The sequence below is a fragment of the Lucilia sericata genome, unplaced genomic scaffold (assembly GCF_015586225.1).
Source record: "Lucilia sericata isolate MDLA Ls3-8-SP2 unplaced genomic scaffold, ASM1558622v1 Contig000101F_arrow, whole genome shotgun sequence".
In the NCBI taxonomy this organism is placed as follows: Eukaryota; Metazoa; Arthropoda; class Insecta; order Diptera; family Calliphoridae; genus Lucilia; species Lucilia sericata.
In genome coordinates this window covers 406,335-431,882 of record NW_023994133.1, presented here as the reverse complement: position 1 = coordinate 431,882, position 25,548 = coordinate 406,335, and the positions used below count along the sequence as shown (strand labels likewise).

Genomic DNA, 25,548 nt, shown 5'->3' with positions numbered 1-25,548 from the left:
ATTTGATGGTATTAACCCCAAACTCTCCACGACATTTTCATTTGCCAAGAATTTTCGATAATTATTGGACTTGTTTATACCTACCATCAAAAAATATGGGGGGTATATTGTTTTTATCATTCCGTTTGTAACACATCGAAATATTCATCTAATACCAATAAAAGTATATATATTCTGGGTTCTTATTAAATTCTACGAACATATTTTATACGAACCTCAATATCTTTGTGAAATTTTATAAGGATCGGTCCATAATTGACCCTATCCCCCATATAATGCCCCCTTTAGAAAATGACTTTAACGCTCATAACTGCCTAAAAAAAGCATCTATAGCGATGAAATTCGACGTTTTATACGATCCTTAATCGCTTTGTAAAATTTTATAAGAATCGGTCCATAATTGACCCTACCCCCATATAAGATCCCCTTCAGAAAATGACTTTAACGCTTATAACTGTCTAAAAGAAGCGTCTATAGCGCTGAAATTCGACATGAACACATCTTATACGATCCAAAAAATGCGAGCGATGAAATTCAACATAAACAAGATTTGTATAAACTAAAATCGTCCTAGAAAATTTGACGAGGATCGGTTCATAAGTTTCGTTCGAGCCAAAATCGTTCTACCAAATTTTATGAGGATCGGTTCATCATTGACCCCACCCGCCATATATTGTCCCATTCAGAATATAACTTTAACGCTCATTACTGAATTAAAAATGCGAGTACAGCAATGAAATTCATTATAAACAAGACCTATATGAATGAAAAATGTTCTACAAAATTTTACGAGGTTCGCGCCATAACTAATCTGAACTGAATTCGGAAGAACCTCATTAAAGGCCCTCTCCCAAATATCGAAGCAAAAAAATATATATTTTCAGGAATATGTACATTTACAATTAAAACTTTTCAAAAGAAATTAAAAATTATATAATATTATACTATTTTAAATATTACGTTATGTTCCCTATTATAATAACATTTTCTTATTTTTTCCAGTGCCTATTTTAATGAAATCCAAACTAAATTTTCCCGGGTCCAAGAAAGTATGATACCTAAATGACAGATGCAAGTACATATAAATACCTTTCATTTGAGATATCGATAAACAAATATTGACATACATATCGTTTGATATAAAATTGATTTACCACTGAAAATTTTTCCCGTTTCTATTTGTTGTGCTGTATGTACTGTTTGTATGGATGGATTATTAAAATTAAAAATAAACATAATTTAATATAATATTTACAAAGAAAACTTCACAAACATATACATAATTTTTTGGTGAAATTTTTCTTTGGGGCCATCCTAAAATACATACATATTTTCTTTACCTAGATGTTGTGAAGACATACAAATTGTTTAAATCTCATTTTTACTCAGCAATCTGGAAGGCTTTAATCGGCCGATTTTGACTATAGTTTCTTATTAGCAAGAGTTGAACTTTGTATTAATGTTCTACTTGACCACAAATCTTTAATAAATGTAAGCAGCTAACATTATTAGATTACTTCATGGGAATATATAAATATGTATATTTAAGGATAGTTTATTGATCTGGCACAGAATGTCTTTATATAAAATGTTAGAACTATAACCGGCCCATATTCCCTTACCAGAGTCTCTACTGGGAATCGAATCTACGACATTACTGACATGTAACATTTTATTAATTTCCAAAATATTTCAATTTTCTTCCACTGATAATTTCATTTAATTATAATATAGTAACTATTTTTGGGACTTCCCTAACTAACGTATGTAGTAGATTCAAATTGTATCTAGAAATTGTTATTAATGTATGAGTAGTATGTGTGCAGATATTTTTTTGAGAATGGTTACCAACAAATTAACATCATTTAGAGATAAGATACCATCCAACCAATATCATTTCGATTGTTCTTCATTTATTTACTTAGTTTTGCGTTTTGTTGCTTTTATTTTCATAGTATATTCAGAACAATTTCAATCAAGTACAATTATTATTCTCTTCGAAAATAACTTTAAATTTTTCCTAATATTCATACAGTGTAACACGAAAGTATTTTTATGTAGGTACACTTTTTTGTAATCAATATGTATATCAATTTGATGTGGTGATCGATACACATTTACCCCATTAAAGCCTCTTTCAGAAAATATACATATATGAGAACCAATGTTCCGTTCACCATAAATGCTTTATTATGAAAAACAAATCTAATTTTGTATTCATAAATGGTGTAGGGTATCATATGGTGGACCATGAAAGTCTATACTTTCTTACTTGTTTTGTTTCATTGTTGTTGAATTTTACCTTAATTCTAAAATATTTAAGCATTTTAATTGAAATATTATTTTTTCTGCAAAAGGCTTTATATAAAGACTACCGTCTTATAAAAGTTATACTAGTGTAAATTACGGAGATTTTAGTAATTTTTTCAAGGGAACTTGTATGGGAGCTTGGGTCAAATGTGTAAGTATCGTCTAAACGCAATATGTAATGAAACCATCGCACATTGAGAGAAAATACCGATGAGAAATTTGACAGTCGTATGGCTCTCTTCATTTTTTGAAATGATTAAAAAAACCAGCAAGTCGCATTAGATCAGGGATTTGAAATTTTGGAAATATCCATATGGTAATATAATTTGGTTTATACTTATGGAGTGTTCATCCACAAGTCCCCTCAAATTCCATAGCAAGGATCCAATTTAGACAATAATTGGTGTAAGATCGTTCATGTCTAATTAACTTTAGTGATCGTTTTTAAATACATATTTATAAATGAGTTAGCCGTTATTGATTAATAGGATTATCAATAACATTTTGTATATCGGTACAATGAAAATTATCCGAATAAATGACATATCTAAAGTATAATGATTAAGAGATAAATTAATATGAAAATGTGGGGAAATGTATTGACGTCACTACATATTCGAGTATATTAGTTACGAGTTTACTTAATTCGTTATTTATTGTAGGTACTTCTGCGTATATCTTGTATATCCCAGCAAGTAATTAAATTTCATTTTTCAGGAGGACGATTTAGATTTAAAAAGATTATCAAAAGTTTTATTATTTTACATTTTGTTTTTTATATATGGGTCATTTCGTGTCAAGTGACCCAACTTTAAAAATCGATGTCTTCCGATTTTAAAAAATTATTAAAAAAAATATTAAAAACTTTTTTTGGGAACATTGAAGAAATAGATATCTCAACTCCTTTGGACAATTTTTGCTGGGACCAATAGGTGAAAAGTTACACGCATTTGAATAAAACCCTGTATGACCAAAATGTCCAACTTTTACCCCCTCTAAGTCCGGCAGTTCTGGACCGATAGCAAATTTGTGTCTGGCCTACTATCCAATAGTACTAACATTGGTACAAATTTCGTCAAAATCGATTTTTTGAGTTGGGTCACTTGATATGAAATTGCCAATATACATACATATTTATGTATGTATGTAATTAAAAAAAAAAACTAGAATTTTCGGTTTTATAAATATATATTTTCTGTAATAATAATTCTTCTGGTGATTTACTTTTCTTTACTGGGATGTACACATACATACATATGAATAAATTTATTTAATAATGAAAATAATCGTATATACATACATATATATTTATATTCATATAAATTTTACTTTCTATGTATAAGTATCTGTTGCCGAAACAAAATCAATTAAGAGGAAAAACTTTAGTATAAAAAAAATTGTGCTAAAGTTTGAACATATTGGGTTAAGATTTCTCACATCCAACTATATGGCGATTGATTGCGATATTGACTTATCTGAAATAATGTGGGAAACCTTAAATATTTAAACTTTTTTTCTTTTTAGAACTGGGTGAATGTTACACTTATCCGAATATATGGAAATGGTAGTCTTGGGTACAGGTATTGGTACTCCATTAGTAGGATATCTGAAATAATATTGGAACTCCATACATATTTAACCTTTTTTGAAGATTATTAATTACATTTCTAGAAAGGAGTAGTGGAACGGAGTGGAAGTTATACGTATCCCAATATATGGAAATGGTAGTCTAGCAGATATGTCAGGGAACTTCATTTGTGGGATATCTGAAATAAACCTGGAACTCTATTTATATTTTAACTTCTTGCAATAGTGTTCAACGGGAGGGTTCTTGGAACTCCTAATGAACTATTATTTTCTGAAAATTTCTATTTTTGCAATATTCTGCGCAAAAAGAGTGGAACGAAGTAGCGGCTACAATAATAACACTATATGGAAATGGCATTTTTAGCTATGATTGTTAGATCTATTTTAGTTAAATATCTGAGAAAATCGTTGGACTCCCATAACAAAAAAATATTTTTTCTGACCAATTAAGCTTGTGCAGCATTCGGGGCAGGAAAGTCCCGAATTTTTTATGGATATAATTTTTTGATAATGAGTAATGTGCGTTTCAGCGATTTTAGGAAGTGGACCTTATATGGGAGCTATGACCAATTATGGACCGATTCGGAAAATTTGTTCTTTATATGAATTCTATTCACATAAAACTTTAATTTGTAAAGATATCGACATCCTAACGGAAGTTATCAGGAATAAATTAATTTTCCGGGAATATGTACATTTGCATGTGAGGAATTCAAGAGGAATCTAGTTTACGTATAGAAACAAATGTGTTGTGATTTTCATACTTTACATTGCATAGTTTTTGTGAAAATTGCATAAGAATATGTAGAATAGCTTACTTTTTTCGGAGTTTTTAAAATTTTGATCCATATCCAGCAAAAACTAGGTAATGGCTTTCAATTGTAATTACTTGCCTAAGAACCTACTACTACATTTTGTCTGGATTACAAAGAAGCAGTCTAATAAGTTCTTACTAATAATGTGTTATGTAAATACTTTCTAATTTATAAATCATCTTGCCAGTAAAGATATAGATGCTGTATACGTTTTTTCATGCGATTTACAATTACTACTTTTTCTAATTACTTGTAATCGTTTGTGGTAAATACATGCCTCCAATTACATCACCGTGTTAAAAAATTTACTGCGTAAGTAAATTTTAGCATTTTAACCCCTTACATGGGTAACTTTTCAAAGTGTGAACCAATTTTGTGTTATTCCTCTAATTATATAGAGCATTGTTCAAATAGATAGTGATTTTTCGAATTTTTCAACTTTGGTGTTCATTGGTCCCAAGTGCCTTAAAGGGTTAATCTACACTTTGTTCACTCTATTTTAAATATCGGACTTTATACGATAAATTCCAGTCATATTTGGTAAATATGGTCGACAAATAAATATTATTTCGATATGGTACACTAAAAATTCCCAAATATTGCAAAATTTGACCTTTGAAATCCACAGTTTATGGGTTAAGAATGTCCGATTTTCATAAAACTTCGGATATATATTTTATATTATTTGGACTAAATACTCTGAAAATACTTTTTTGACCATAGCTGAGAAAAAGTTAGCGTTATCTTATAAGGACAAAAACTAATATTCGAGTAATTATAGATATATTTTAAGTAAAAACATGTTTTTTTGGTAGATTTTTTTTATCACATTTCGAATTCATGTAATGTGAGACATTTGTGTTTTATAACAGAGCCGTTGCGGCACCTGTTAACGTTATCCTATCAGCCTTATTTTTTGTACGACATATGTAGTTTTACAACCCAAAGAACAATTCTAGAGGGGGGACGGCCTGTCAGACAATTTTTTTTCCTTCATACAAGCTTGAATCACTCTAATATATAAATATGTATGTACTTTGTTGCGTCTCAGATGTGTTACACACGGAATGACAAACTTATATATCCTCTATCACCACTGATGGTGGTGGATGGTATAATAATAAATTTAAAGTCATCAAAATATAATTTTTTAAGAGCTGGTTTAATATACAAACCAAATGTATTAAAAAAATGTTCTTGCATGTACTTTCGAATATTATAAACATTAGAGATTAGGTGTGAAATTAGAGTTGCCATATAAAAATATTGTATTGGAATTTTAATAACAAATGTAAATAAATAATATGTGATGATTATTTACTTGATATTTTAACGGGTCCCTCCGCTGCCAGCATTATGTGGTGTCGATGAGAAAGATGTGATGTTAAACTAAATTGATTAACGGCCTTAACTAAAACTTTCTTTCACTTTGCTTGTGTAGCAAATATTTAATAATTTTTATTTTATTTAACTTTTAATATTTTTTTTTAATATTTTTAAACTTATTAGGTTGGTAACTCTGTTTTATGTATTAATGCCATTTGAAACTAGATTATTTTTAGTAATTTATTTGCAAATTTTATTTACGCACTTTTATATTATAATTTTTATAGTTGGCAGATATAATTATGATTTTTTGCTTCAATTTGTTTTTGAATTTTATTTCGAATTTTCAACGTTATTTGATTTTTTTCTTCATTGCTTTAATTGAAATGCACTACACTGTTGTAATTGACTTTGATGGGCGGTTAATAATAGTATTTTTATTAGATGTTGTTGCTTTTGTTGTTTTACACTTTTCCACTATTTTACATTTTAATGCGTTTCTACTTGTTAGCCATGATCGCGTTGTTATTGGACCCAATTTTATAAAAATTCGAGATAAATAAAATGTTTTTGTGAACTAGAGTACTCACACAATTAACCGACTAATTTTGGTCGATTGATTTGTTGCAATAATTGTAAATTGCTAAATTTTAAATAACGAATAATAATAATATTTGCTTCAATTAACAGATATTTCTTTTTTTACAGTAAAATTACAATTGATGTGAAAATAATATTTAAATTTTTTTCAATGCTCGTTTTTATCGATTAACCGAATAATTTGAAATTTTACGAAAATTAGGCAACTGTTAAAACCTTGAAAGCTAAGTATTTATCGAATAAACCAATGACAACATAAATCGAATAAAATAAGCACCACTCCTAACAAGGTCACGGATTTTGGTGCATTTTGTAAAAAAAAAATTATTTATATATTTCATCTGATTTTTGGAATCTTATATGATTAATACTAGAAATTGTTAGAGCTTATTCTATATGTATGTAAAAGCTTAAACATACTAAACCTGTTTTTTCTTCTAAATCTTCTACATAATTTAAGACCTATCTATGTATGTATGAACCGATATTGTATATTTATAAAAATAAATATAGCTTCTACTTGCTGGGTCCTAGACAAACATACATATTTGGTAAGTTACTAACTTAATGACAAAATCTATATACATACATACATACGTACATATGTATTTTTTGGCGGGTATTAAAAGTATCTAAGAATTGCAACTCGTAGTCGTCATTCGCATGCATTTTAACGTTACTTTATCAGATGTGTGTATGTTTGTATTTGTACATACATATGTACATATTTACGTCTCTATACGAATGACTTTGTAAGCATTTGATAGTTTTTTTTTTTTGTTTTTGTTTAGGAGATTTGTGATGCAACAACATTAACCGATCGATAGAGGTTTACTGAACACACACATTCCAATAACACGATTAGACAAACGATTAATTAAACAAACTTGTTACGATTTGTAAAATTAAACGCACTTATTTTGTTTGTCAATTTTCTCTTTAATTTGTATACTTTATACTTTACAATTAAAAAATTATTTAATTAATTAATTTCTTACTTTGATTAATTAATTCATATACACACATATGTATGTATGCAAGTATGTCTCTAAAATATATGTACATATGTATCGAGTTATTATAATTGTAATCCTGATCTTATATACATATGCTGAATTTTGGTAAATTTTTATGTATGTACAGACATAAACGCATATCTTTCATTTATTTCAAGAGTATCCTAACTAAAAAAACATCGTTTTAAGAAAAGCACTAATAAACATAACATGTATGTAATGTTTTATGCAAAAACAGTAATATAATGTATGTATCTGTAGGCAAATTAATTATTAAAGATACATTTGTATGTTGGAAGGAAATTCATATTCATATGTTTCTCAAACATGTAATAAGTGTTCTATAATTAAAATATAGTGAGATTTATATCACATGTTATAACTAGTAATTTGAAATTTTCATGCTCATACACTATTTAGTCAAGAACATTTTCAAGAAAATCCATATGTTGAAATCGATGTTTATTTCTTATAACGAAAACAATTGTCAATTTTACCAATCTGATGGGCAGGTAATTCAATTAAAAAATTTCGAACTTTGAGTTAGGACACTATCGCAGAAAATAAGCGATATGTATATCATTTGGCCACTAAATATGATCATGAATAAAATCGTACTCTTCTGTTCGTATAGATGTATGTATGTAAGTATGTATGTAGTATCTGTATCGTGGGTAAATGGCAGTACAATACATTATTTTACTACATAGTAAGTAGTTAACATTGCTTTACTTTTCTTTTAGCACATCTGATTTAATCATTTATATTTTTTTATTATTATTTTTTGTTATGTACAATGTACATAGACATACACTCACTCACACACACGCACGCCTATTATGTATTCTGATATAATTTTGTTTTTCTTTTAATTTGATTTAGATTGATCGTACATTATAATACACGGTTTATTTTGTACTTTAGCAAGTTTCACGTTTTTTATTATTATTTTCATACGCATAAATGTAATAATAATAATAATAATCTAACCGAATGTCTGAACCGAATGGGTTAGGCAACGTAAAATAACTGAACTGAGAGCACAACTGTCAAAACAGATCGAGTCTTAAAAAAATAATACAACAATAATAAAAACAATCATTTAACACAGTAACAAAACTAGAAATCAGAGAGATTCATATGCAGTGTTGCCACCGTAGTAAAAATTTGAATAACAAAAGAATTAGAAAAATTTATAATTCGAACAGTGGGACAGAGGAGTAATATTTGGAAAGCACAAACTGACAATGATGATAAAATTATTTGAAATTTCATCTAGTGCCAGCAAAGGAGTATCCAGGTCTTAGTTAAAATATAATAATTTGCATTAGGCGCAAAACGACTTTTAGTCGTAATGGACCAAACCAAATTCCAAATATTTTTTTTTTTAATAATAATTATTTTGTGAACCAAAAATACACTAAAAAAGTTTTAAAATTATTTTTCCCGTAATCAGCTCAAAGAATTTTTAAGGTCGATAAAAAAAAATTGGAGACATTTTTCCACAAATTTTAATGGGGTCAAGATTTTCAATCGCTGAGGTCCGTTGCGAAAAAAAAAAAATTATCTTCTATTTTTTCTCGGTTTCAGTACATAAATACGCATCCATTGAGATGTATTCCTACTTTCTTCAAAAGGCTCTTCCACGGGAAGATAGTGTGTACACTTAAATAAATATAAGTGAGTTAGACCGTACCGAAATACAGTGGACGTCCAGTAGTACGAATGCTCTTTATTACGAATTTCATATAATAATAAAACAACAATTCAGTTATGTAGTACGTAAGGCTACATTCTTCAATGAAATTGTTATTACATTTGAGAATAAAATGTTGATAAGTAAATGTTTGGCAATTCATGCTACTTTTGCTCAGTTGTGAAAAATCCAAGCAATAACAATTAAAGCTACTTTTACATTATACCACAAGTAATATGATCTGTCCAAATTTTGTGTAGAAGAGAACGGATCGGATAATCTAAACGCAATATGTAATGAAACCAAAACACATTGGGAATAATCCATGTGAAAGCGGACAACAGTCGGATTTACCATCTCCGATTTTAATGAAACTTACCACACATATAACTTTTTGAATGGAAACTAATTCCAATGTAAAAATATAGCGATTTGAAAATTGAAAAATATGTTAAAATTTCCGAAAAGTACATACACATAATTGCCCATAAATCTGAAACTTCTTGAAGTCCAACATATTGCATTTAAAATCGCGTAAAAATAATAATTTACTTCCAAAAGGTTAAAGGTCAATTTTAATAGTGTATAGTTCAATGACAAATAGGTCAGACCGCCTATTTTAAAATACATGGTATGAGGATACCAGAACTCTCTTCTGCATTCTAATGAAAACATTTCGGACGAAACTCGTGTAGTTCAGGAGTTATTAACCAAAACGTAATTTAAAGCAAGTTTTTTATAGAAAATCGTATGAAAAATTAAACAAACAGAAAAAATACACATTAGGATCAATTTAAATTTATATGTTAAATTACACTGCATCTCATTAACCACTTGTTCGTTTTAAATGTAATGTACAAGAAAATAATTGAGCACGATCAGGCCTTACTGAAAGTATCTTTCGTCATCACAATATTATAATAATAGGTGGAAAACAATGAGTTAGAAGTGAACTCTTCCACTTCGAAAATAATTTTAAATTATCTAGCATCTATAAATGAGATCAAATCACAATCTATACAGTAAAGCTAGATCCATATGGCAATATTAATTAAATTTAAGGGTTTAAGAGATATACTTTAAATAATGTAGTGGACAAAAGTTAAACAATTAAACTAAAATAATTTTTCAATATTATTTATAACAGTACTACCTACCATTAAGTTTTACAATACCCGTAATGTCTACTATAAGAAAAAATCAACTTCAGCCAAATCAGTCCTTATTTGCAGATTTGTGAAGCTTTAATATATTTTTTATTATCGAAGTATGTACTCTCATTTGACACCTTGTACTCCACCTTGTATTTTAACAGGGTAATAACAAAGTAAATCTTCAGTAAATCTAAATCATCCCTAATAATTTTCTTGTACATTTTATTTAAATTGGTCCAGCATTTTAAGAGATAAATGGCATTTTCCATATAAAATGAAATTGAATTTGTATTTTTTTCTGTTTGTTTAATTTTTCATACAATTTTGTATAAAAAACTTACTTTAAATTTTAAACTTTGGTTTTGGTTAATAACTTCTGAACTACACGAGTCTCCATTGAAAAAATTTCGCTAAAATATAGAAGAGAGTATAGGTATCCTCATACTATGTCTTTTTATAATTTTTAATACGGGGCTGCCTGATATATTTGACATTAAACATTACGCTATGAAAATTGACCCTTAACCTTTTGGAAATAAAATATTTTATTTATGTAAAAGCCAGTCCCGCTTGGCTTCCCTACTTGCTTATGAGCAAATTTTAACTAAAATCTTTATTAAAAATTTAAATTAATAACACAAGTTTACAAATTAATATTTTTTGTTTGCTCATGGAATGAAACATATATTTTTGGAAAGAGCTATGGTTAATTAACAAATTTTATTTTTGTACCTATATTATTTTCATAACGCCAAGAAATTAATCGTATGGATAATAATTTGTTAACTAAAATTAAAAAAAAAAAATTTTAAAATAACCAAAATTTTTATGAAATTAAAAAAATACATCGTAAATTTCATAGTTTTTATCATGATAAAAATATCAAGGTAGTGTCATTCTCTCTTTTTGTCGCCATATTAACCATCTGACGTTTGCTGGTATTTTAATAAATCGAGCTACCACATTTACTTTGAAAATCCCATTTTTTGTTTATTTATAAACAAAATTCAATTTAAACTAAACTAAAAATCAAAATGTACAAATGTAATAAAAAAATTCAATAAAATTTTAAATTAATGTACAAAAAATTCAATCAAAACTATAAACTTCCTGTTAAGTCCTATATCAAATTGAATGTCTGTTGCTGTCCGTATCAAGCAATTGCAATTAGTGCTCCATCCGGTCCAAGAATACACGGTTTTCTTCAAGTGAAAAAATTTAACATTCACGAAATCTTTAAGTACTTTGCTTCCAGTTTATTGTCTAATATGGACACCATTATTACATGTTAACATTCGAGGGAATGAGTGACATCATTAAGCAGTCCTGGAATAGTAGATTGGATTGCAAAACATAAAAGGCCTTAGGGACAGAACTTGATGTGAAGGCTACCAAGATACTTATAGGACTGGGTAAACGCATTCCAAGGATTCTGATAGGCATGCTAACGGGTAGGAATTAGAGTCATCGAGCATATAATTTGCCACTATCCTAGGACACAGAATATTAGGTTGAAATGGCTGGGGAATAGGTTCCATAACAAACATGAAGAAATTGCGGGATTTAACCCCCGCAGTCTACTGCTTTCATCATTCGATTGGAGATTATCTCACGTTTCTTCAATTATGGAATTGACTCGGTAAATCTTCTGGGTTAAAATGGAATGGACCAGTTTCAATTCATCATTCCTTTTTATATATTTTATATCATTCTTGTTTTCTTTTACTGTTCTTGTTTATCTGTCTTTGGATGTTCAGTCTCTTTGAAGGGAATCAAAATGAACCTTATGGTCTCCGAGCGGATGTTGTCCTTTTTATGGCACATAAACCTTCTTAACCTAAATCTAAGGACACAATTATACATTGCTTCAAAACCCTTTCAAATAATAATCTACATTGTATACAATTTAAATAACAAACTAAAACAATACCTTTTTTAATCGGGACAGCTCGACAACAGTTACCACTGGACATAAATTATTTTGAAAATTATTAACATAAATTCCACAATCACAACACAAATTTCCCTTTTTCATATGTGGCAACGATGTTCTATTTATTTACAAAATACGAATTTCAAAAAATACCAGCAAACTTCAAAAAGTTTTTTTGAGAGAGAGGAATGACACTACCTTGATATTTTTATCATGGTTTTTATTCTAAAACGCATTTCGTTCAACTACGAAAGTTTTCGTATATATAAGGCATAGATTAATTTCAATAAATAAAGATAGTTCGGGATATTTTTGGGGTTTTCGCTTAAAATAAGTATTAAAATATTGAACAAAAGACAAAGTTTACTTATTATACTACATATTAAAGTTTTATTAAATGATACCAGTTTCGATGAAAAAGATATCGCGCGTTTAAGGGTTAAATGTAATCTTTTAATTCCTTTTTTCAATGAAATATAAAAAGATATAAAATTAAAGAAGTAAACGCGCCACATTTTTAGTAAAACTAGTATAAAAATATTGATAAAAAATTATATTATAGAAATTACCTACAGAATTAACTATTCTATATACAGTTAATCACAAAAATAAGTATACAGAAATACTGACGATTGGTTTTATTTAAAAAAACATATTATTTTTTCAAAAAACAAGAAAGTAACACATTTATTTATTAAAAACAATTATGATAATTATTATTCACTACTTTTTTTCTTCATATTTTGGTTCTTTGAGTTCTCATTTAAGCTAAAGTTAAAAAGGTGCAAAATTTACGTCACAAAAGTAAGTATACAGATCATTTCAGTATATATTTGGTTTAATGATATTAACAAAATTTATGAAAATTTTACTTGTATTAATATAATTACTTTTTAATAAAATATTTTTTACACAATAACTTGGAAAAATCTACTTTTAGTTCCGAAATCTTGAAATTTGGGCCGATTGGCTCCGGAATTAATTAGTAGAACAGTTTTTTCTCATTTCTACGATTTTTTTCCACTTTAGACCCCGGATTGTGGATCTGGTGGTCATTGAACCCTCCAAATGATGCATTGGAAATAGAATTTTTAACTTTTGAAAAGAGTTGTTATTTCGAAATTAATGTTATATGCATGGATTTGGCCATACAAGCATACAATAATGCTACCAATCATATCTTGATATACTCGATACAATAACCATGTTTTATGGATCGGACATTTTATTTGTTCTAGCAACAAATTAAGATGTATCCGTGTTCAAAATTGTTCAATACGTATTCATACCACCAATTGAGCATGATTTAATATAAAAATCTTACTATTTTGGACAATAATCAATTTCAGAACCGATATGTAGTGTATGTTATTGACATGGTCACCATTTGACGATTATTGGTAGTATTTAGGAGTGTGTAATGGATGATTGGAACCAAAAAACTTGTTTTAATTAATGGATACTAGTGCAAATATTATTAATATCGCATTTTAAGACATAAATTTTAGGAAATCGCCGTTAAATATCGAATATGAACGCTATACTATGTTAAAAACGGCAATGGATTGTAATTATTGTAAAGAAACAATTAATTTAAAAGTTAAAATATCGTCTTCCAATGCATCATAATGAACAAACGAGGGATATTATTGAATACCCGATCCAAAACTCCGGGGGTTTAATGTTCTTAAATAGGAAAAAATGCTCCTATAAATAATATTCAGATCAATTACCAAAAATTTCAATTTTTCGGAACAAAAAGTGAATTTTTTCCATGTTATAGTGTACAGAATATTTTATTATAAAATAATTACATTCAAACAGGTAAAATTTTCATGAATTTTGTTAATATCATTAAGCCAAATACATATTGAAATTATCTGTATACTTACTTTTGTGACGTAAATTTTGTACCTATTTAACTACACCTTAAATGAGAACTCAAGTAACCAAAATAACCCGGAAAAAAGTAGTGAATAATAATTATCATAATTGTTTTTAATAAATAAATATGTTACTTTTTTGATTTTTGAAAAAATAATATCCTTTTTTAAATAAAACCAATTGTCAGTATTTCTGTATACTTATTTTTGATATTAACTGTATATAAAAATGAATGTGTGTTTATTTGTTTGTTTGTGGGTTTGTTTGAAGTCTATAGACGGCTAAACGGCTGGACCGATTTTCTTGAAATTTTAACAGTACCTTCCTGTATATCTAGAAGGAACTATAGGCTACATTTCATTTTAAAATTTCAAGTAGGCGAGGTGCCACGCCTACTTATTAGATATCTATTAAAAATCATATATCTTGGAAACTAGTACAATTAGAGTCCTCAAATTTTGCACGGACAACTTTGACATCCATAAGAATATTTTTGGACAAAATGGGCGAAATGACTATAGTGGGCGTGGCACCTACCATATTAAGAAAATATTAAATCAGTATATCTCGGAAAATGTAACAGTTTGAGCCCTCAAATTTGGTCGGAGCCACATAAGTCTCAATGTGATTAGTTAGGATAAAAAGGGGCAAGGGCAGCAAAGGGCGTGGCACCTCCCATATTAATTAAATACACAAATTCGTTTATCTTGGAAACTATTAGAATTAAAAGCTTCAAATTTTGCACGAAGAACTTTAGCATCCATGGAAATATTTTGGGCAATAAATTGGCGGACTACCAATGGGGGGAGCGGCACCTCCCATATGAATTAAACACAACAAAATATTTTATCTAAGAAACTAATAGAAGTAGATTCCTAAAATTTTGCAAAAAGGACTTTCATATTCATCTGAACATTTTGGGGGAAAAAAGCGGACTTTCATCAGGGGGTGGCTTAGAACCCCCATATGATTTATATGGAAAAATTTGTACATCTGAGATACTGTAGAAGCTAGAATCTTCAAATTTTACAAGAAGAACTTTGACATTCATGTGAACATTTAGAGAAAAATGGGCGGACTTTCAATGGGGGGATTGGCCCCTCCCATATGAATTAACTACAATACAATATTATTTACATTTTTCATAGCTTACCTTAAAATCCTTATTAGCGTTCGGAAAAATTGGCGAACTTGCAATAATTTGAGTGGCATCTCCCATGTGTAAGTGGGTTTTTTTGCTTTTAGGGTAGCAAAGCACACTAGGTATAACTAGTCTTATTATAACCTTCTCACGAAGGTGAAGGGTATAAAAAACGGTGTACGCACAATTGGGACGAACGACGGATTTCGTACAGGCAGATTTAATTGTACACTCATATCATATACACGCATATTATTATATGTATATTTTGTTTTAAAAATAAAATTAAAAAAAAATAACTAAAAATGACCTTTTTGAAATTGGTCCAGCTCAGGGTCGGCCACCATGTCTTTGATGACATTTTGTTGTTTGTATTAATATTATGGGACTTTTTTGAAAATATTTTGGTAACACTGTTGTCCGCACTGTAACTAATATTTGATTTTACAGAGTATTATTTGGTATTACAATTAAGAATCAGAAAACCAGTATTATCTTAATAAAAATGTTTTAAGAGCGTAGAATGCATATTAGGGACAACATTTTTTAATTTTTTAAAAGAAGGTTTCTATTTTATCGACGAGTTTCAGAAGTCTCTTGAGATACGTATAAATAAAAACAAATAACTTCAGAGACAGCACAAACTTCAAAATGCTATATTTCCTTATTTTGAACTGATTTTTTTAAATGATGTTTATGAAAGACACAATTTGTTTGTTGTAGTGAGTTTTTAACTTTTAAATATTCGAAAACTTTACATACAACGGCAACGCTTTTAATAAAAGATGATGAATTCGAACATTTTTATTTTTTAAATAAAATATATGAAATTTTAACAAAATTTGCATTTTTATTGGCTATTTACTACAAAAAAATACTAAAAGTGTAGACTAGAACTGTTAAAATATACAGTGATTGACTGGTTCCAGAGTCTACATATGGTCCCAAAAGAAGTACCTAGTCTATAGCACTAAAGTCAGTAGTAGATTTTCAATGACACGCACATGTTAAATGTCTATAGTAGAAAGCATTGTATGCCATATAATAAGTCACTAGTACTGGTGACTGTGTCAAAAGTAAGTCTGTACAGTTTCACTATTGACATTTCGTGCAGGGTACCTACTTGCATATGTACATACATATGTAAATATGTATAAGGGCAATTTCATGTCAAGTGTAATGTTTATAAAAAACCGACTTTTGGAAAACCCGGCTTTTCAGTTAACCGAAAATTGGCCATTTCTAGAAAACCAGTTTGTCGGTTAACCGAGTATAAAAAACCTGTTAACCGAAATGTTTGGAAATCTTTAAAATATTATAATATTTAGTTGAAATATGTCATTTTGCGAAATATTATGAATTACTTAGTAAGATATTTGCACTTTTTAGTATAGATATGTACATTAACCGAGACATAAAAGCCGGATAAACCGGTTAACCGAAAACCAATGTTTTAAAAAAACCGGTTTGCGAAAAACCGAAATATGCAATAAAAACAGGTTTTTCGGTTAACAGGTTTATTAACACTAGTCAAGTGACACAACTCAAAAAATCGATTTTGAGGAAATTTGCACCAAGGTTATTACTATTGGTTAGTAGGTCAGACACAAATTTTTAGCTCTATCGGTCCAGAACTGCCGGACTTAGTACTAACCGTGGTGAAAATTTCATCCAAATCGGAAGACATCGATTTTAAATTGACAGGAAATTGCCCGTAATGTATGTATATTAGAGTGATCACAAAAAGTCGATGTTGGAATCTTGTTCGTCTGGACCCCATATAACGATTCCCCTTTCCAGATATTGAGATAGCCGAAATTTGAGCTCAATTAAACGACATTAACACGTGCAGCTCGTCGCTCAAAGTTTGAAAAAACTCCAAATTTTTTGGCAAAAAGCTAACATATGAAACTATAACTTCAGAACGGTAAATAATAAAAACAAGCTTAGTATGTCAAAATAAAGTTAATATTGCTCTTTAAAATTTATATTATATGCATAATTCTTGTTACTTTAAGTCAAACAGAGTTACAACAGTTTATGTCCCACAAAAGGTGACCTGGACGCGGTAAGAGCATACTTCGTATATTTTAATACATATTATGTGAAAAATGTTGCTATTGGGTAAATATTTTTACATATTATTGTTAAAGAATCATAATGTAAACAGATTTGTCATTTCAAAGAGATATAAAACACAAAAATTTTTAAAAGTTATTAAAAATTCCAACATTTTCAGTTTTTTTTAAACTTTGTTAAACTAATTTTAAAATTTTTGGATATCACTGGGAGATTTATGGCCAATAGATTAGGGAATAAAACAGTGGAAAAATTAATTCAATACCTCTTATAGTTTAGCTGTTCCTGTGATTTGAATTCGGCGAATTTCGTGAAAAACTAATTTTTTGTAATATTTTAGAAAATATTTCCTAATTCTTTACTGTTATAGATTTTAAACAGAATATTTACAGAATATTATTTCCCAGATAATATAAAATATGTCCCTTAAGTTATATATAAATCAGGAAATACTAAGGCGTAAACTTTGGGGCTCAAAGGTCAAATTTTGCAATATTTGGAAATTCTCATCGAAATATTATGTATTTGTTGGTCATATTTCTAAAATAATTTTCATAAAAATTTAAATAATTTTTAAATGTGGTAGAGTGGTAACTTTATTTAAATTTTTGTTAAGAGTAAATATCGTAAATTCTAAAGCATTTGCCGCGGAAACGTTTTTAATGCTCGGGAAAAATGGTACACATTTTCAACGTACTTTTTTATACTCTATGCCGAATGGAAATTTGAAATTTTCAAATATTACATTTATAAAAGCAAAGAATACATAGAATGTGCGTCCCATACAAGATAACTTTTCAATAGCGGGTCGTGTTACATAAAGAATACGTGTAAATCATAACAACCCGTACGCCGAGATACGTATTATTGTAACGAATATTCCTTGGTAAAAGTTATTACCCTAATATTGTACATACATACATATAATATAGTTCTTATTTGCACTATAGTACGTACGTACACGCAAAGCTAGTCCGAAGTAAAATACATATTTCATATTTGATTAAAGCGCGCTCTTTTACTCTATCTTTTATGCAGGGATGGAGTGTTCAATTTATTAATGCTTACAAATAGACGGAAAAAAATTTATTTTCTCTCCAGCAAAAACGTGGCAATGGCTTGCACTTACCCAAACGTCTTCATTAGGTACTTAAAATGCCGTTTTTACATAGACAAAAAAAATATTTTTCTGTGAAAACTACTAGCAGACACAGTGGTCGTATCCTTAATTAACTCGCTATTTGCAAACGATCGTGGTAAGTATGTATGGTACTTGCCTCCAATGTCATCGCCATGTTAAAACAAAGACTTAAAATGCTATTGCGAAATGAAAGTATTTGATGGGTTATTACATGACTTTGACACTAGTTAGCCTTATTAAAATATTTATGCGCTACAAGAATTTTAAAAAATCTTATTGTCACTTTATCAAAATAAAAATAAATTTTTCTCTTTCATTTTATTTTTTATTTTAATAATAAACAAAAGGCTGATTCCGTAAAGAAATTGAGACTAGATTCGCTCTTTGGTTCAGCAAATAAAATTTAAATAAATTTTGTTAAGTCAGTTTTAGATTAATTCGCACCGTTGATTAAGCTGGAGTAGGGTAGTAGGGGGATCATGCGTCATGGGGGCACATCTGCCAACACTAAAAAACTTAAAATCGAGAATTCGATTTTATCACATTAGCTAATTTTTTGTGCTAACTGTTTTAGTTTTTGTTAACAAAATATTGGTTGATATATTAAATTGGTTGATGATAGAATGTCAATAAAAGTGATATAGTTTTTCGAAAACATAATTTAAAGAATAAAAACAACATAAGGTCAAACATGGGCCGATCCTCCTTAAATTTGGGAAAAGGATATATTTTTAAATAATAGTTAATTATGTTGAGTTTCATTGCGATACAAATGGTTACAAGTTAATTTTAGACGTTTAAGACATTTTTTGAAGGGGGGTTTGTATGGGTGCTAGGGTCAAATAAGGGGCGATCATTACGAAAATCTGCAGTGTCATTTATACTTATATATAACTTATTTGTGCCAATTTTTAGAGAGATAATAGTATATTTGACGTAATTATGGCATAAAAAGCCCAAATCGGGAGGTACGGTTGTATGGGGGCTAGGTGAAATAATGGACCGATTTCAACCATTTTCAATAGGCTTCGTCATTGTGCCAAAAAACATGGTCCAAATTTCATTAAATTATCTTGAAAATTGCGTCCTGTACCTTGCGCACAAGGTTTACATGAACAGCCAGCCAGCCGGACAGACGGACATGTCTTAATCGACTCAAAATGTGTTTCTGAGTCGATCGGTAAAGGTGGGTGTAGGACCAATATTTTTGTGTGTTACAAACATCAGCACAAACGTATAATACCCTCCCCACTATAGTGGTGTAGGGTATAATCAGGCAGAACAATAAATATCTGGTTTATTTTATCGTTTATCGATTATAGTCATCACTGTTATAGTAATATTAGTTATATTGTCAATTTTATTAGTTTTACATGGACGGACGGACATAGCTAAATCGACTCAGAAAATGATTCTAATCCGATTGGTATACTTTAAGGTGGACCAGTATTATTGTGCATTACAAACATCAGCCCAAACCCAATATACCCTCCCCAATAAAGTGGTGTAGGGTATAATGAAGTTAATAAAACTAAAGAAAATATATGTAAGTATCGGAAACAAGAAAATTAAAAATATGAATTGTGGTTTTAATTTGATAACGCTTCAAAAAATGTGGCTACTGTCCTCCTTCTACCCTATGTATGATATAGAATCTATGTATATTATAAATAGTTATGCTTGTATATTTTACATTTTAATATATGTATGTACGTACATACATATGCATATAAATTGTATATATCAGCAGTATAGAATAAAAAACTTTTTTTATCTTAAAACATTTTAAATAATATTTAAAAATTTAATATTCATTTTAAGATTCGGCACAGCCAAATATACAAATTATTCTTAATTGTTGCTGCTCATTTCTCATGTACTTATGTAGTTGTTAGAATAATGAACATACAAAGTTTCCATCCCTGTTGTTATCAGTGCCAAATTGGGCTCATATTCACTGAGCTGCAATGAAAACATTTACGTATGTATGTAAAATGTACATTAGGGCGGCTCTAAAATGGAAATTGCTGATGTTTCTGCCAAAAATGAAAATTTAGTTTATTCTATGATATTTTTAATTTTTCGATTTGAATACGTAAAAATTTTTAAAATTTTCAATATTTATGTATATTTTTTACTGACACGCCATTTAAAGCACCTCTAAAATATCATATAATTTCAAAATTTCCTTTGTGTGAAATGTAAAACATTGAAAAAACCTTAAAAAGTACCTTCTTTATACGGGGCCACCCAAATGTATTTATACATATGTATGTATGTATGTATGTATGTATGTATGTATGTATGTATGTATGTATGTATGTATGTATGTATGTATGTATGTATGTATGTATGTATGTATGTATGTATGTATGTATGTATGTATGTATGTATGTATGTATGTATGTATGTATGTATGTACAACACTAAATTCAACTAATTTATCTATGTAAGGTGGTATTAACAGCACAGCTGATCGTTACTTATATTTTACCAGTGTTTAAAAAAACTACATTTACTTCAAGTTTTTTACTATTTCGCTTATTACTCATGTAAACAAAATTCTGTAGAGGTAGCAGTAGTATGTATTAGTCTTTTTTTGTAGTCTTACATTTTTAAAACTATTGCTACTTAGAGTAAAAAAGTAACATGAAAAATTTCTGATAGACATGAGGTGAATAAAATTCTCAGAAAAAAATCTGAAATATTTGGTAATGAGCAGTAGTTATTTCATACATTACTTGGGGTTCGTGGTTTGAGACCTGCCGATACCGTTTTTTTAAATGACATTCATTTATATTTTTTTTTAAATTCCGTTCTCAAAATTACAAAAAGCAACATGTTAATGGAGCATCGAGTAAGCGGCTGGAGTAAGAAACATAGAAAACAATTGAATGCCTGGGTTCAAATCCCGGCAGAGGATTTTTTATTTCTTGCTTTCTACATACAAAGTCAAAATAACTAGTTATTTCGCAAAGTTTTTGAAATCAAATTAGTAACATTTTTTAATTTGTTTAAGGTAGGTACATATTATTTGAACCTCGTCGAACAAAAATAATTAGTTATTCACCCCAAGAGTGATTAGTTTCCACGTGATTCCAATATTAATTTCCAGCTTACTAGGTAATGAACGTTTTTGCTGGGTTTGTCTATCTATATCTATAAATTTTCGAACAGGGTTTGTTAAATATTTTAAGTAAAATATTTTAAACTACAAGACATAGGCTTCAGTAAGGTACTAAAACGATTAAAATCGGAAAAATAGTTTAGAAAATATACGATGTCTAATTTAATGCTTATTGAAAAAAAATTCTAAAAATTACTATAATTTTGAAACCCATTTTTATAAAAAGCGATAACAATACGCCTCTCCAACCCACTAAAAATCATTTTGTGGACTAAAAATATTCTACAAAAATTATTAAATCGGCTCAAAATTACGGAATTTTTGAGGCCCATATCAAAAACTCTAAAGTATTTTATTTTTCAAAAATTATACTGAGGTCAGGATTTTTAATCGCTGGTAGGGAACTGAGGGCCATTCCAAAAAAAATATTTATTATTTTTCTCGTGTTCAGTACATTAATACGCATTTAATGAGTGGTGTTCCCACATGAAGTTATTAAAAAGGCTGTTCCTCGGTACACTCTAATGTACATACATATAAGTATATTAGGCTTCACGCAATATTTTTGAAATTGTGATATCATACCTTTTATGACAGTTTTTGGAACAGCGCTAATATTGGCGTAATTATTTTGTTAAAATTTCAACTCCTTCATCTGCATATCTGTGGCCAAAATACCGATTTTGGGCGAAATTTTTTTATAGACCGAAAACTGCTGTACATATTTCAAATCTGACTTTAGTATGCTATTCTACAGGAAAATTTAAGATATATAAACTTAATTTGACAGAATTTAGATGCACTATAAATGCATAAGAGCAAAAGAAAAAATGCAATTAAAAAAAAAAAAAAAAATCAAAACCTGATTTTATCATTCGTAAATATAATATTCAATGCCCTTAAAAAATAGTGTTAACATTTTTAATTTATTGTAATCCCTCTAGGAGTTATGATGGTTATAATGTTGGCTTGTGGTTTAATAATTTCCCATCAAACAATGGTGTTTTTCATCATCATCTCCGAATTTAATAAAACTCCATCCCATTACTGTTCCATATATAACTTGTATAATGAGAAATTTTGGTGCTTATAACTATCGTGGTTTCCGATATATAGCGTTGTAAAGTTTAAAATCTGAAAATTTAAAGTCTCATCACATCTAAAGGCTTAATTATAAAATTTTTGTTTTTGCACCATTTGTCTCAGCAAAAAGCAATTTAAAGTCTCATCACATCTAAAGGCTTAATTAACGTTTTTTGAAATATGTTTTGAAAAAAGTGCATCTTTGGATGATACTAAATGCACTTTTGAAGCATTATAAAAGTGTGAAATTAAGCTCATTCTTATTGATTTTTCCTATAAAATCAATTATTAGAGCATGATTTCCTATAAATTCTACAGTTTCTGCTCTGTAAAAAATGTCGCTCAAAATAAGTGGTTTCCGCCTCAGATATGCAGAGGAAGGAGTTGGAATTTTGAAAAAAATTATTACAGCATAGTAATCACTGATACAAAAACCTTCTAAAAAGTTGTAATTTCACAAAAACTGGAAACATTTTATTTTTTGAAACGAAGCCTAATGTATATATCATATTCATATTTGTTTATCATTATTTTTACTCACTTCCTGTTGCACGCCGCACTACCGTATGTGTAAAATTTCCCAGTGCAGCGACTGTTACAATAGAATCCTTTTTTCCGCAACTCATCTGTAATAAATAAAAATAAAATATTAAAACAAATTTTTCAATTTTTAAAATTTCAAATGAATGTTTTTAGAATTTTAAGGAATTTTTTAACTTTTCAGGATTAATTCTCACTTTGAATAATATCGGGATGCATCCTTTAAGATAATGCAAAATTTTGCTTTTAAACACATAGCTCAAACAGTATGTCAAATCAATACTTATTATTTTTGTTTTCTATGTCAATATCAATAAATCAACAAATCGCGATAATATTGATTATTTTAAATAATAGTGTACATTTATAAGAAAATTATAGAACAGTATTGGCAATAAGGTAGTGATGTGGCATTTTGCGGCCGAAAAAAGTTATCACTCTAGTGTACAAGTCGAGTTGTCATGCATTTGGGCAATATCTCAGGCATCATGCATATAGTTATAAAAAGATTTAAAACTGATTTTTAAAGTGTGTGAATAAAACTCTCGTTTCTTAATTTAAATTTATTTATTTAAAATTGGTTCCGTTCATTTCAAATGACAAACTAAGATTAATTTAATTTCGAAACTATTGTCTTATTTTAAAGTAACGTTAGCAAGAATAACGATAAGTAATAAAAATGTAATAATAATATAAGACGAATATTTGATAATTGTGTTATGAAGGAAAAAATTTGATAAATTATAAAGTAATAGGATAAGTAAAATTAATAATGTATATACACTATTTATATAACTATATGGGCAAAGGGGAAAATAGGCCAAATATTGAGAAACAATTGAATCGCATCCCATTAAGCGACTGTAAAGCCCTTAAAGGAAATTGTATAATATTTCTTTTGAGCAAAAAAAGGGCCCATTTTGAAAAAAAAAAATTGAAAACATTGAAGAAATAGCTATCTAATCATGACACGAAATTGCAATTTACTTAAATTATATTTACTTAAAATTTTTATACCCTACACGACTTCAGTGGGAGGGTATATTGGGTTTGTGCTGATGTTTGTAACGCATAATAATATTTGTCCTATACCCACCTTAAAGTATACCAATCGGCTGAGAATCATTTTCTGAGTCGATTTAGCTATGTCCGTCCGTCCATGTAAACCTTGTAATCAAACTACAGGTCGCAATTTTGAAGATAATTCAATGAAATTTGGTACATGATCTTCTATTATCCCAGGGACGAAGCCTATTGAAAATGGTTAAGATCGTTCCATTATTTCACCTAGCCCCCCTACAACTGAACCCGCTATAGGGCTTATAAACCTTGTAATCAAATTACAAGTCGCAATTTTGGAGATAATTCAATGAAATTTGGCACATGATCTTTTATAGTACCGTAGACGAAGCCTATTGAAAATGGTTAACATCGGTCCATTATTTCATCTAGCATCCATACAACTGAACCCCCGAATAGGGCTTTTAAACTTTGTAATCAAACTACAGGTCGCAATTTTGGAGATAATTCAATGAAATTTGGCACATGATCTTTTATGGTACCGTAGACAAAGTCTCTTAAAAATGGTTAACATCGGTCCATTATTATACCTAGCCCCCATACAACTGAACCCCCGAATAGGGCTTTTAAACTTTGTAATCAAACTACAGGACGCAATTTTGGAGATAATTCAATGTAATTTGGCACATGATCTTTTATGGTACCGTAAACGAAGCCAGTTGAAAATGGTTTACATCGGTCCATTATTTCACCTAGCCCCCATACAACTGAACCCGCCGAATAGGGCTTTTAAGTTCATAATTATGTTTAATATACTCATATCTCGAAAAAAAGCTGCAAAAACCAAGTTCTATACAAGATTTGATGACCCTCACGAATTCCATAATAATAGGTCCTCATATGACCCTAGCCCCTATTAAAAGCCCCCATCAAAATTTCACTTAAATGTCAACAATTTTATTCAACAATAAACGGCTTAAGTATGTATATCTGAGGCAAGGAAAATTCAATTTAAATGCTTTATTATGGCAAATAAATCACATTATATTTTTGTCAAAGGTGTAGGGTATTATATGGTCGGCCTCGCCCGACTATA

General features: G+C 29.1%; 1 protein-coding gene across 2 annotated transcripts in view; it reads right to left on the bottom strand.

The window, feature by feature from the left end:
* The window catches only part of LOC119600037 (high affinity cAMP-specific and IBMX-insensitive 3',5'-cyclic phosphodiesterase 8), a 100,832-nt gene that overhangs the window by 27,354 nt on the left and 47,930 nt on the right, over positions 1-25,548 (bottom strand). The window contains exon 4 of one of the 2 annotated variants that reach the window (XM_037950046.1): positions 23,434-23,518. In XM_037950046.1, the coding sequence (XP_037805974.1) occupies positions 23,434-23,518 (85 nt within the window). Of the gene's footprint in view, positions 1-6,033; positions 6,256-23,433; positions 23,519-25,548 lie in introns of those variants that run through there. The other variant, XM_037950047.1, reaches the window with a different exon arrangement.